This window comes from Stegostoma tigrinum, chromosome 1 (assembly GCF_030684315.1).
Source record: "Stegostoma tigrinum isolate sSteTig4 chromosome 1, sSteTig4.hap1, whole genome shotgun sequence".
Taxonomy (NCBI): Eukaryota; Metazoa; Chordata; class Chondrichthyes; order Orectolobiformes; family Stegostomatidae; genus Stegostoma; species Stegostoma tigrinum.
In genome coordinates, this window is record NC_081354.1 from 82,627,749 (window position 1) to 82,642,863 (window position 15,115).

At 42.5% G+C, this 15,115-nt stretch overlaps 1 protein-coding gene across 18 annotated transcripts in view; it reads right to left on the bottom strand.

Moving 5' to 3' along the window:
- LOC125458783 (prominin-1-A-like) overlaps nucleotides 1-15,115 on the bottom strand; it is a 240,952-nt gene that overhangs the window by 110,984 nt on the left and 114,853 nt on the right. For 14 of the 18 annotated variants that reach the window (XR_009445857.1, XR_009445860.1, XM_059646712.1 and 11 more), the window contains one exon: nucleotides 10,720-10,743. The exons of the other annotated variants lie outside the window; for them this stretch is intronic. Coding sequence is in view for 12 of the 14 variants with exons in the window: in XM_059646712.1 (XP_059502695.1) it covers nucleotides 10,720-10,743 (24 nt within the window). In the remaining 2 variants the exon portion in view is untranslated. The remainder of the gene's footprint in view (nucleotides 1-10,719; nucleotides 10,744-15,115) is intronic. 18 annotated transcript variants of the gene reach the window in all.

Here is a 15,115-nt window from a genome sequence, read left to right on the forward strand (position 1 = left end):
CAGCCTATAATGCTTATATTTTTAAATTATTCACTGACTCGGTATGGGCAAAAGATAGCTAGGCCAGCATTCAAAGCTCATCCCTAGTTGCTTGAGAAGGTGATGGTGAATAACCTCCTTGAATTGCAGCAGACCATTTGGTGTTGGTAAACCCACAATGACGTGAGGGAGAGAGTTCCTGGATTTTGACTCAGTGACCCTGCAGAACAATGATGTGTTTTCAAGTTTGGTTGGTGAACCAGGAGGGTAACTTTAGAATTTGATTTTGTTGTCATGTGTACTCAAGTACAGGGGTACAAGAGTACAGTGAAAATTGTAAAAAGTTGCTATTCCCATTGCTACTTTAAGTACTCAGGTACCTAGGTACAAAATTGAAGATACAAAGTAGAAAGAAAGTTATAAGTTCAACCTTACCGTCCTTAGAACATAGAACATAGAACATAGAAAAGTACCGCACAGTACAGGCCCTTCGGCCCACAATGTTGTGCCGTGGAATAATCCTAATCCAAAAATAAAATAACCTAACCTACATTCCCCTCAATTCACTGCTGTCCAAGTGCATGTCCAGCAGTTGCTTAAATGTCACTAATGACTCCGCTTCCACGACTACCACTGGTAAACTATTCCATGCAGTCACAACTCTCTGGGTGAAGAACCTCCCTCTGACGTCTCCTCTATAACCTTCCTCCTAACACCTTAAAACTATGACCCCTCGTGGCAGTCAATCCTGCCCTGGGGAAAAGTCTCTGGCTATCGACTCTATCCATGCCTCTCATTACCTTGTACACCCCGATCAGGTCACTTCTCTTCCTCCTTCTCTCCAGACAGAAAAGTCCGAGCTCAGACAACCTCTCCTCATAAGACAAGCCCTCCAGTCCAGGCAGCATCCTGGTAAACCTCCTTTGCGCCCTCTCCAAAGCTTCCACATCTTTCCTATAATAAGGCGACCAGAACTGGACACAATATTCCAAGTGTGGTCTCACCAGGGTTTTGTAGAGCTGCAGCATAACCTTGCGGCTCTTAAACTCGATTCCCCTGTTAATGAAAGCCAAAACACCATATGCTTTCTTAACAACCTTATCCACTTGGGTGGCAACTTTGAGGGAGCTATGCACTTGAACACCAAGATCCCGCTGTTCCTCCGCACTGGCGAGAATTCTGCCTTTAATCCTATATTCAGCATTTAAGTTTGACCTTCCAAAATGCATCACCTCGCATTTATCCAGCTGAGCTCCATCTGCCATTTCTCAGCCCAGCTCTGCATACTGTCAATGTCTCGATGAAGCCTGCAATAGCCCTCGATACTATCAATGGCACCTCCAACCTTTGTGTCATCAGCAAACATACTAACCCAGCCCTCAACCTCCTCATCCAAATCATTTATAAAAACTACAAAGAGCCCAGACCCAAGAACAGAGCCCTGTGGGACACCACTCAGCACTGATCTCCAGGCAAAATACTTACCATCTACAACCACTATCTGCCTCCTGTCAGCCAACCAATTCTGAATCCATGAATCCTTCTTAAGTGCTTAGCTGTGCTGACCTCGTAATCCCCACATGGGTTTGATCTCCTCTGCAGTGGGATCCTCTACCACAAAATGGGCTTGCTCTCCCCATTTTGGCTTGACCTCCTCCCCGCTCGACATTGTCGTAAATGCTATAAAACCTCAGGCTCCCTGTTCCTGCCACCACCTCAGGCTGCCTGCTCACACCACTGCCTTGGGCTGCCTGTTCATGCTGCTGCCTCATGCCACTTGTTCTCGCCACAACACATGTCAGGTGGCCTCTCTAACCTACAAGCTAGCTTGATCTCCTCTGCATTGCACAAACTCACCTTCCACAGAAGGTAAGTAGATTAAAGTAAGAATGACTTGTAGGTGGTTGAGTTCCCAAATAGCATAGAATATTGGAGCAAGATTGGTCATTCAACTCCTCAAGCTTACTCTACCATTCAGTATGACCATGGTTGATTATCAAGCTCAATACCCTAATGCCACCCTCCCCATATGTCCCTTTGTGACTAGAAAAGTTGATGAGGGTCGAGCTGTGGATGTGGTGTATATGGACTTCAGTAAGGCATTTGATAAGGTTCCCCATGGTAGGCTCATTCAGAAGGTCAGGAGGAATGGGATACAGGGGAACTTAGCTGCTTGGATACAGAATTGGCTGCCCAACAGAAGACAGCGAGTGGTAGTAGAAGGAAAATATTCTGCCTGGAAGTCAGTGGTGAGTGGGGTTCCACAGGGCTCTGTCCTTGGGCCTCTACTGTTTGTAATTTTTATTAATGACTTGGATGAGGGGATTGAAGGATGGGTCAGCAAGTTTGCAGACGACACAAAGGTCGGAGGTGTCGTTGACAGTATAGAGGGCTGTTGTAGGCTGCAGCGGGACATTGACAGGATGCGGAGATGGGCTGAGAGGTGGCAGATGGAGTTCAACCTGGATAAATGCGAGGTGATGCATTTTGGAAGGTCGAATTTGAAAGCTGAGTACAGGATTAAGGATAGGATTCTTGGCAGTGTGGAGGAACAGAGGGATCTTGGTGTGCAGATACATAGATCCCTTAAAATGGCCACCCAAGTGGACAGGGTTGTTAAGAAAGCATATGGCGTTTTGGCCAGGGGATTGAGTTTAAGAGTCGTGAGATCTTGTTGCAGCTCTATAAAACACTGGTTAGACGGCACTTGGAATACTGCGTCCAGTTCTGGTCGCCGTATTATAGGAAAGATGTGGATGCTTTGGAGAGGGTTCAGAGGAGGTTTACCAGGATGCTGCCTGGACTGGAGGGCTTATCTTATGAAGAGAAGTTGACTGAGCTCGGTCTCTTTTCATTGGAGAAAAGGAGGAGGAGAGGGGACCTAATTGAGGTATACAAGATAATGAGAGGCATAGATAGAGTTGGTAGCCAGACACTATTTCCCAGGGCAGAAATGGCTAGCACGAGGGGTCATAGTTTTAAGCTGGTTGGTGGAAAGTATAGAGGGGATGTCAGAGGCGGGTTCTTTACACAGAGAGTTGTGAGAGCATGGAATGCATTGCCAGCAGCAGTTGTGGAAGCAAGGTCATTGGGGTCATTTAAGAGACTGCTGGACATGCATATGGTCACAGAAATTTGAGGGTGCATACATGGATCAATGGTCGGTACAACATTGTGGGCTGAAGGGCCTGTTCTGTGCTGTACTGTTCTATGTCCTATGTTCTATGTTCTATCACTTTAGCACAAGAGCTATGATGAAATTGGTTGGCTCGCCGAGCTGATTTGTTGTTCCACAGACGTTTCGTTATTGTGCTAGTAACATCCTCAGTGCAGCGTCTGATGAAGCATCGGTGTGTTTTTCCACCTGGTTTTTAAACACTGGGTCCGTTGCAATGGATTGCCTCACTTCTGGGTTTCCTCCATAGTGGAATGGATATGGGGTCAACATCAATGTGTTTATTAATAGCTTGCTTCATGGAGTGCCATGCTTCCAGGAATTCTTGTGCTTGTCTCTGCCTAGCCTGTCCCAGGATTTTGGTGTTGTCCCAGTCGAAGTTGTGGTTCTCCTTGTCCATGTGGATTGAGATGAGTGAGCATTGGTCCTGTCTTTTTGTGGCCAGTTGGTGTTCACATACTCTTGTTGTTAGTTTCCTTCCTGTTTGTCCAATGTAGTGTTTCTTGCAGTCCCAGAGTTTAAAAACCAGTTGGGAAAACACACTGACACGTCATCAGAGGCTGCATTGAGGGTGTTTACAAACACAGTAATGAAACATCTGCGGAACAACAAACCAACTCAGCGTGCCAACCAACCTCAACACCTACAACCCAAGCTACATATCTACTCCAAAACCTTAGACAAGAGCTATGCCTACCTCCTTCTTGAAAATTATCTGCTACCCTTGTCCTTCTAGATGGTAGTCATTTTGGATTTGTAAGGTGCTGGCTAAGGGTGAATTTCTGCAGTACGTCTTGTAGAGGGCACACACTGCTGCTAATGAGCATCGATGGTGGAGGATTGAATGTTTGTGGAAGTGGCGTCAATCAAGTGAACTCTTTTATCCTGAATGGTGCCAAGATTCATGAGTACTGTTGTAGTTGTACTCATGCAGGTAAGTTGGGAGTAGGATCACAGAATCCGTACAGTACAGAAAGAGGCTGTTCGGCCCATCACATCTACACTGACCCTATGCAGAGCATCCACCCAAACTCAATCCCCTTTCCCCAAATTCTCACACTTTCCATGGCTAATCCACCTGTACGGCACACACCTGGATACTTTGGGCAATTTAGCATGGGCAACCTACCGAACCTGCACATCTTTGGCCTGCAGGAGGAAACCAGAACACTTGGAGGAAACCCATGCAGACGCAGGGAGAATGTGCAAACTCCACTCACTTGTCCAAGGCTGGAATCAATCCCTGGCTCCTGATGCTGTGAGGTAGCAGTGCTAACCACTGAACCACCAACACTGAATTTCATCATATTCCTGACTGTGCCTTATAGATAGTGGACAGGCTTTTAGACTTAGAAAGTGAGTTACCAACTGCAAGATCCCTAGCCTCTGACATGTTCTTGTAGCCACAGTACTTGTACGACTACTCCAGTTCAGTTTCTGATCAATGTTAACCCTCAGCATGTTGCCGGTAGGGGAATTCAGTGATGATTCTACCAGTGAACATCAAGGGGTGATAGTCAGATTCTCTCTTGTTGGAGATAGTTTTTGCATGACAGTTTTGTGGTGCAAATATTATTTGACAATTTTCAGCTCAAGCCTGGAAATTGCCCAGGTCTTGCTGCATTTGGGCACAGACTGAGGTATTGTGAATGATGCTGAACATTGTGCAGTAATCAGTGAATATCCCCTCTTCTGGCTTTACGATGGAGAATATGTCATCGATGAAACAGCTGAAGATGGTTGGGCTAAGGACATTACTCTGAGGAACTCCTGCAGAGATGGCCTGGAGCTGAGATGATGGACCTCCAACCACAGCCAAGTTTGTGCCAAAGCTGTAATGAAGTCAGCAGTTGAATGGCCCTTGCAGAATCCAAGCTGAGCATCACTGAGGACATGCTGCTTGGCAGCACTGTTGATGACACCTTCTATCACTTCACTGATGATCAAGAGTAGACTGGGTTGGAGATAGCAAGAACTGCAGGTCCTGGAGTCAGACACAAAACAGTATGGAGATGGAGAAACACAGCAGGCCAAGCAGCATCAGAGGAGCAGGATGTTCCTCCAGCTCCATCCTAGACTGGGTTGAATTTATCTTGTTCTGTGTGAAAAGGACATACACGAGTAATTTTCTACATGGTTGGGTAGATGCCAGTTTTGCAGCTGTACTGAAATAGCTTGGCTAAGGTGCAGCAAGTTCTAGACCACAGGTCTTTAAGTCCATAAGACATAACAGCAAAAATAAGCCATTCAATGAGATCACAGCTGATCTGATTACACTGAAATCATTGGCATGTACCCAATCTTCTTCCTTTGATCCCTTAATCCCAAATACTATATTCAAATCCTTCTTGAAATCAGAGTGCTCTGGCCTCGATCGCTTTCCGTGGTAGCGAATTTCACAGGCTCACCACTCTCTGGGCGAATAACTTCTTCCTCATTTCAGCCCTTAATGGTTTATCCCATATCATGATGCCTGGTTCTGAACCCTCCCAACCAAACTCATTGGGTGCACCCTTCTTGTATCTCCCTGGCTTGTCCTGTTAGAACTGTATAGATTTCTATGAGATTTCCCCCTCATTCTTCCAAACTAGCCAATTCAATCTCTCCTCATACATCAATCCTGCCTTCCCAGGAATCAACGTGGTAAACCTTGGCTGCACTCCCTCTATAGCCAGAACATCCTTGCTCAAGGATACCAAAAATTGTGATCTCTTTAAGGGCCTGCACAAATGCAGCAAGACATTCCTGCTTCTGTACTTGAATCCTCTCACAATGAAGCCCAATATACCATTCACCTTCTTCTCCACCTGAGGCACTTGTATGCTTACTTGTAGTGGCTGATGTTCAAGGTCACCCAGGTCTCGTCACACGTTCCCCTCTCTCAATTTGTAGTTTTTATATATAATCTGTCTATCTGACTTTGCTAGCAAGGTGGATAACCTTACAATTATCCACATTTTAATTCATCTGCCATGCAGTTGCCCACTCACTCTGCTTGTCCAAATCACACTGAGTATCTCTGTATCTTCCTCACTGCTTGTACTTCCACATAGCCTTGTGTCATCTGCAATGTTTGGAGATATTGCATCTAGTTTCTCATCTAAATTACAAATGCATATTATAAATAGTGGGGGTCACTGCCTGCCATTAAGAAAAGGACTCCTTTATCCCTATTCTTTGTTTCCTTTCTGCCATCAAAGGTTCTATCTATCTCAAAACACTATCCCAATTTTAATTTTAAGTCCTAATCACTTACATGAGACTGTGTAAAAAAAACCATTTGAAAGTCCAAATAAACCACATCCATCAGGCCTTTCCATCAACTGTACTAGTTACTTCCTCAAAAAATCCCAGTAGATTTGTCAAGCATGATATTTCTTTTATAAATTAATGCAGACTCTGTTTGATCCTACCACCGTTTTACAGGTGTTCTGCTATTGAAATAGGTCCACAGTGACATATCAATGCCCCCCAAAGTCTTGAGTTGTTTAAAGTCTATTCCATTTAGCATGGTGATAGGTTCGCACAACAAAATGGAAGGTATTCTCAACAAGAAGATGGGAATTCATTTCCACAAGCACTGTGTGGTGGTCACTCTTACTTATACTGTCATGGACAGATGCATCAGCAGCAGGCGATCTTGTGAGGACGGTGTCAAGTATGTTTTTTCCTCTTGTTGGTTCCCTTTCTACCTGCTAACCCCGAGTAGCAGTTCTGTACTTTCAGACTGGAAACAAACAAGAACAGAAATCTCTGGAGAAACTCAGCATGTCTGGCAGCATCTGTGGAGACAGAAGAACAGTTAATGCTTGGAGTCTGGTGACCTTTCTTCTGGACACATTCCTGAAGTGAATTGGTGTTAAATTGTTTAAAATGTGCCTGCAAAACATCTCAAGATGTTTCATTATTGTTAAATACTCCACATAGCTGTAAATTGGTGTTGCAATGCCCTCTGTAAATGGTGGAGTGGAGTGTGACTGATATCTTCTGGATAGGTCACATCCACTTTCAGGTTTCTTTTCTAGCAGAAAATATTCTCAAAATGTGGTGGATCCAGGACCACAATAATTTCAGAGCATTCCTCTGGGTTTTGACTCTGTTTACTGCAACACTGCATGCCCTTTCAGGCACAGGATCTTCGTACCTCCCAAAAACCCAAGCAAATTAGAATCAACTTAATAGTTGGTGTCAAACACAGTGCACAGGTCATGGTTGTACTTGTTGGAATTCAGTTATCTCAGCTCCAGAACATCTCTGAGGGAGCTCCTCTGGATACTACTCCCAACCATCTTCAATTGCTTCATCAATTACCTTCCCACCATCATAAGGTCAGAAGTGCAGATGTTCGCTACTTACTGTGCAATGTTCACACTATTCACAACAGATATTAAACCAGTCCATGGTCAAATACAAAAAGGTCTGAACAATCGCCAGGCTTAGGCTAAAACGTGACGTGTAACATTCGTGCCACACAAACACTAGGCAATGACCATCTCCCTTGACATTCAATAGTTTAACTATCACTGAATTCCCCACTAGCAACATCCTGGGAATTACCATGGACTAAAACTGATCTGGACTTGCCATATAAATACAGAGGCTAAAACAGTAAGTCAGAGGCTAGAAATACTACAGCGAGTAACTCACCAAAGCGTAAGTCAGGAGTGAGATGGAACATACTTGTGTGGATGGGTGCAGCTCTGAGAATACTCAAGAAACTTGACAGCATCCAGAACAAACTTGATCAGCAACATATCAAACAAACTTCAATTGCCTCCACCATCAACACTCAGCAGCGGCAGTAAGTACTATCTTCACTTGCACTGCAGAAATTGGCCATCCTTAGACAGATCCTTAGATGGCATTTTCTAAATCATGGCTGCTCCCATCTAAGACAAGTGATGCAGATACATGGGAACCCCACCATCTGCAAGTTCTCCTACAAGCCACACACCCTCCCATATTGTTGTTCCTTTGCTGTCATTGGATCAAAATTTTGGAATTTCCTCTCAAATGGCTTTGTTGATGACCTACAGCACGTGGACTGCAGCAGTTCAAGAAGACAACTCACCACCCCCATCTCAAGGGCAAACAGGCTTGGCACTAAATGGTGGCACAGGCAATGGTGCCCACGTCCAATGAGTGAATAAAGTTTTTTTTAAAATAAACAAATCTAATGTTGCTCTAAATCACAGTAACTGCTTTGCAACTTGGCTTACTTATTGATACAAGCAACAGCACATTTGACTAAAAACAGGCACAACATCCAGCTTAAATTAACCTCTATGAAAGCCAGTGACATTACATTGCAGTAGGTCATAACTAAAAACTGACCATTCTTCCACAGGTTCTGTTTTTCAAAAGACACTGCTGTTGTTTAAAGAGTAATTTTAGTAAATGTCTCAAATATTCACAGTAAGATCAACTAATTGTATCACATTCTGAGGGAAAAATAAAAATAAAATGTTTAAACACCAGCAATAGCTCACTGATTATTGGGTAATCTAGTGTTTCTCTGGTCAGTATCTTGACTTTCTTTTACGCCTTGTAAAGTACACATTAAGTTGGTAGAGTGTCAATAGATATATTAATTAGAGTAAGTGATTATTTATCATACAAAATCCACATTTACTACATGTGATGCGGTTTACTTTTTGTGGGGAATGTTTTACTAGAAACATTCAAAAAGCTGGTCGTAGTGAGGGCACACAGCAGTTTGCATTTGTGTAATATTTTAAAAAAAACAAAGTAACTCACAGGAGTGTCATAAACCAAAAATTGACTCCAAGCCAAATGAGCACACAATAGAACAGAAAATCAACAAAAAGGAATTTTCAGAGCACATTAAATGAAGGGAAAGGCATTAAAATGCAGTTATTTAGTGTTGGAATTCAACTGGGTACCCACACAGCAGATGACATGAATGGGTGAAGGAAATGAGGAACGCACAGAAGTCGACAGTTGGAGAAATGAAGAATATTGGGAGGGTTAAAGGGCTCATAAAGGTTGGAGATAAGTCTTTGAAGGCCATGGAGATATTCAAAAGAGTTAAAAGTTTAAAAATCAAAGTTGATGAATGGGATTTGCTGTCAATTAGAATACAGATACTACAGCTTTAGAAAATCCTAAATTTGTGACAGCATATGAGGCGCTAGCCAGGAACACAGTGGGGTAGTTCAGTGTGAAAGCAATTAAAGCACAGAGAAGAGCTGCAGAGGCAGTTCACTGAGATAAGGGCAGAGTTGGGTGAACTAGGTGAATGTAGGCTGTCCTTTTGACAGAGATGAAATAATACCTAAAATTCAGCTCAGAGGTAATTAGGATATCAAGGTCAGAAACAATGCGAGACTGTTACCAGGAAGGGTGATGTAATCAGTGGTTAGGGTACAGTATTTGTGGTGGAGGCTATAAACAACGTTTTAAGTCTTTTAAATATTAAACTAAAGGAAATTTCAGGCCATCTGCCACAGGGGCTAAATATTTGTCCCAGCATTCTAAGTAAGAGCAAAAGGTTGGAGAATCAGGAGAAGGAATAATAGAATAGTTTTAAAAATTGCCACTTTATTGAGATCTGGCTTCAAAGGCAGGACAACTGTCTTTGGGATTTCAGGATTTATTCAGATTTTATTGCAGCATCAAATCTTCTGTACATTGAAAGCTGCATTCCTCAAACCATTAGAAAGCTTTAAGAGATAGTAAGAACTGCAGACACGAGAATTTGAGATAACAAGGTGTAGAGCTGGATGAGCACAACAGGCCAAGCAGCATCAGAGGAGCAGGAAGGCTCACGTTTCAGGCCTAGACCCTTCTTCAGATAACACCTTGTTGTCTCAGAAAGCTTTAAGAGTTTTCTTTTAAACACACAAAAGCCCATTTTTCAGGCCAGATCATTTCTTCCAAATTAAGTAATCTTCAATTAATTTTTAAAAATCAAGCATTTTGATAAACAATTTTGAGAGGGAGTGGCATGTATTGTGTTGTTTTGTCAGAAGCTGCAGAAATTATTCACTGTGCCAATCCAAAGAAAATAAACTGATTCCTCAGGTCTAGTTGGCTCACTACCTGTGTATTTTTAACATGAAAAATACCTGGACAATAACATCAGACAGTATGAAATAAAACACAAAGCCTCATTATTACAGGAGTGAATTTCCAAATCATTTCTCTCAAGTATCTCTTATACATTCTTCAATTATAATAAAAAAACTGGACACAACTCTGTTTGTTTCACTTAAGTTTTATGTGTTGGTGACTGGCTTATCTAGAATTCTCATTACTTTCAGACATTTGGTGAACCATTTTGAATAGTCAAAAGGTTGATACAGCCAAGAAAAATAATTTTAGCATTATAAAGCATTTTCTTTTAAACATTAAGCATTAAGTCCCAATTATTGTATGGCTTTAATGTAAACAACTAATTTAAAGTCTATTTCTAGTAAAGGGATAAAATCCACAGCAAAGACAACTACAACGATTACTTACAGATTCAAACCAACAACTGAAAGGAACAGAAGACCAAAAACACACAAGTGCACAAAACTTCACACATTTGAAGTTGGTGTTACCTTTGATAGCCCTGTCCACTGTGACTTTAAGGCAAGAGGAAAAAAATGCAATAAAGAAAGATGACAACAGAAAGTAATGTACAGTAGAAGCCAGATTAGGCTTCATCCAAGTGTTTTTTACTGTCTTATATATTCCAGCCACTTTTTGCACTCTGAACATTTAAACAGTGTTAAAGAGAGACATAAAGTCTAAATTTTTCATCTTGCATTCATCAGGGCTGAAACACAAGGGGAACACAAGTTTAGGAAGGAAGCAACAGTTTGTACAGCATGAAAAGAGAGTATTGATCAGTTGAGCAAGGATTGTCATGTATATGCAGTATAAATTATTAGGTGTCATTGTCAACTGATTAAAATCAAACCAGGCAAGTTGATTATGAGTATGATTGGTCATTTACTCTGTGCAAAATGTCACTGTCTGGACATATTCCTTTGGCCTGCAAAGAACAGGGTCTTGTGAATAATTAACTGTACCTTCTAGCGTGCTTAACACTGGAAGCTCTATTAATTTACATTTGATTTCCAGTGAAATGCTAAGCACAGTCAGCATCAATTAGTTTTATATAAATGTTAACAAAGAGCTTAATCATACTTAATGTTGAACACTATAACCAGAAACTCCTTCATCCCTGCCCCCTGACTACCCCAACGCAGAACGCGGCAAGAATGATGGCGAGGATGTTGAATTAATTGAGAAAGAGTCCAAGATTCAGATTGTCTCCCTCAAGAAAAGTGATTACGTTTTCCATCCTTAAAATGGTGAGAATATGTGGTGAAAAGCCTTGACATTCTGCATTCATTTGCATCTTATTAATTAAGAAATTGTGCTAATAACATCACCTTCCCAATGAACTTCTCCCCAGTTGAGAAACTAAGTGCTTCAAAAATTAACAATTAAAACTGAGCTGGTCCAATGTTATATCTCTCACTGATTTAACATTACATTTACTTTATTCTTTTATCAATTTTGGTTTGGAGAACTGAACTGAGAACTGTGAGCAGATGATCTTGGACTGTGATCAGCAGCTTGTATTAAAAACAAAAAAAAGAATAAACAAGTTGTTTGTTTGATGGGCAAGCATGAAAGTTAATTTAAGGTTCTTGATGAGAAGGATCCTATAGACTCCTCAACACTGGGAAAAGCAGTATGTCTAACTAGACCGTAGATATTTGGCCATTATCGAGGTCAGTAGCTGGGAACTCATGCCAGCAAGTCTGGAAGGGAAGGTGATGGTCAAACAGAGGAAGAGGCCAGAGTCTTTGAACTGGACTGTTTCTGAGAGAAGGAGCTTTGCTATAGATTGAACGATGAAAGTTTGAACGTCTTCTGCCTTGCCTCCCATTATGAGTCACTGGAAGTTCAGGTAATAGAAACGAAGTTTCATATACAGCTGAAACTTCCTCAATGTGAACTGAAAAGGTGGCCCTGATCGATGTCTTCAGAAAACCAACCAAAAGGTATCACATATGCGTTTGGAACAACGTATCATGAAAACCACTTAAGTAATCTGGCCAGTTTTGTTATTTTCTTTTATTTATCAATAATTGTGTTTGCTTGTTTGTCTGTCTTTTGTGGAAACAAAGGTATTGGGTTTAAATCATAGACATCAATTAGATTACTTTGTCAAACAAGAAACCAAAGGACTGCAGATGCTGGAAATCAGAAACAAGATCAAAAATTACTGGGAAAACTCAGCAGGTTTGCCAGCATCCACGGACAGAAAGCAGAGATAATATTATGGATCTACTGACTCTATTGCTGGACCTGCTGAATATTTCCAGAAATTACTTTGTTGTTTACTTTTGTTCTGCAAAAGCTATGTGCTGTTAATAATTTGTTAAGTCTTTTGTTTAAGCTATGAACCTGGTGTCTAGAAATGATTACTCACAGAGTAATTAGATATTCAAAAAGTCTGGTTAGGAACCACTGGTGTCAATTTTGACAACAAAATGTAAGGCTGGATGAACACAGCAGGCCAAGCAGCATCTCAGGAGCACAAAAGCTGATGTTTCGGGCCTAGACCCTTCATCAGGTCTAGGCCCGAAACGTCAGCTTTTGTGCTCCTGAGATGCTGCTTGGCCTGCTGTGTTCATCCAGCCTCACATTTTGTTGTCTTGGATTCTCCAGCATCTGCAGTTCCCGTTATCTCTGATACGGTGTCAATTTTGAGGTTCTTTGAAGGCTTTAATTTTACTGTGTTGAAAATACCAAGGTGGAAAGGCTGATTTCATTCAGCTGCTTGTCTCCATGCTGTAACAGCAGTCAAAAGAAGGAAGATGATTAGTAAAGTTGCCTTCTCTGGCTCAAGTCCAAGTGAGTTCATGACTGAAGCAGATATCTTCCTCCTCTTTACCTTAGATGGAAGCACTACAACTGCCTCCGTTGTCACAGGACATGGAAGGTTCTAGAACCTTCCATCAACAAAACTGGACCATGCACATCTTCAGAACATCACGCTGCTTTTTATTGAGCAGGCTCATCTAGCATTGAAGAGAGCAGCAGAGTGGTGACATTGATTGGCTGACGTGGGGAAGATCTGCATTAGTGCAGTCACTACTTCCAGAAGGTGGTTTGCAGAGGGGCTGTTGTCAACTGACAGTTCAATTGGATGCACTTAGAAGCATGAGGATGGTGGAAAGCGTCATAGACAATAGTTTGAGAGATGTGGTGATATCCAAGGTTCAGACAGATGGATGGATAGGTGGGTGACCATAAGAAGGGGCAGGCAGCCACTGCAGGAATCCCCTGCAGTCACCCATCTCTAACAAGTATACCATTTTGGATACTGTTGGGGGGATAATTTATTGGGGGTAACAGCAGCAGATTAGTGGTACCATGGCTGGCTCTGTTCTTAAGAGGGGAAGGACAAAGAGCACTGGAGCAGTAGTTATAGGAGACTCTACAGTTAGGGGTACAGAAAGGCGCTTCTATGGATGTAACAGAGAGTCCAGGATGGTCTGTGGCCTCCCTGGTGCCAGGGTCCAGGATGTCTCTGAATTCTGAGTGAACAGCCAGAGGTTGGTACATATTGGTACTAACGGCTTGGGTGGGATTTATGATGAGGTCCTGCAGCAGCAGTTCAGAGAGTTAGTCAGAAAGTTAAAGAGCAGGATCTCCAAGGTTGTAATCTTGGGATTACTTCCTGAGGCACGTGCCAGTGAGGCTAGAAATAGGAGGATAGTACAGCTCAGCATGTGGCTAAACAGAAGGTGTAGGAGGGAGAGTTTCAGATATCTGGACCATTGGGATTTCTGCCAGGGCAGGTTGGACCTGTATAAGAAGGTTGCATCTAAACTGGAGGGGCATAAATATTCTGGCTGAGAGGTTTGCTGGTGTCACTCAGGAGGATTTAAACTAGTTTGGCAGGGGTTGGGAACCAATGCAAAAGTGAATGGACTGAAAGAGGACTAGAGAATAGGGCCAGTAAGATTCAGGGGAAGAACAGGCAGGGTGTAGTCACTGATCAAAGCAGATCTGGTGGACTCAAGAGTATCTGTTTCAAGATTAGCAAGAAGTGTAACAGATAAGGCAGATGAACTGAAGAGCCTAGTTTAGTACTTGGAACTACAATGTTGTTGCTATTCCAGAGACTTGACTAAGGGAGGGGCAGAATTGCCAGCTTAACATTCCAGGATACAGATGTTTCAGGTGGGATAGTGGGGGATATAGAAGGGGTGGTGGAGTTGCACTACTTGTTAAGGAATAAATCACAACTGTACTGCATGTGGACACCATGGATGGCTCATACAGCGAGGCAATATGGGTAGCGCGCAGGAACAGGAAGGGTGCAATCACAATGTTTGGGGTCTATTACAGGCCTCCCAACAGCCAGCAGGAGATAGAAGAACCAATATGGAGGCAGACTTCGGCAAGATGTAAAAGTAACAGGGTTGTTGTCATGGGTGATTTTAACTTCCCATATATTGACTGGGACTCAGTGCTTGGGGCTCAGATAGGGTAGAGTTTGTACGGAGCATCAAGGAGGGCTTACTGAAACAGTATGTAGATAGTCCAAATAGGAAAGGGGCCCTACTGTGCCTAGAGTTGGGGAATGAGCCTGGCGAGGTGGTCGATGTCTCAGTAGGGGAGCAGCTCAGGAACAGTGATCACAATTCAGTAAGCTTTACAGTTCTGATGGATAAAGATCGATGTAGTTGTCAGGTGAAGGTGCTAAATTGAGAGAAGACTAATTACAACAATATTAGGCAGGAACTGAAGAATTTAGATTGGATACAGATGTTTGAGGGCAAATCAACATCTGGTATGGGGAAGGCTTTCAAGTGTAAATTGCTTGGAACTCAGGGCCAGCACGTTCCTTTAAGGATGAAGGATACATATGGCAAGTTTAGGAAACCTTGGAAAACTAGAGATATAGGGGGAAGTTGAAAGAAACTT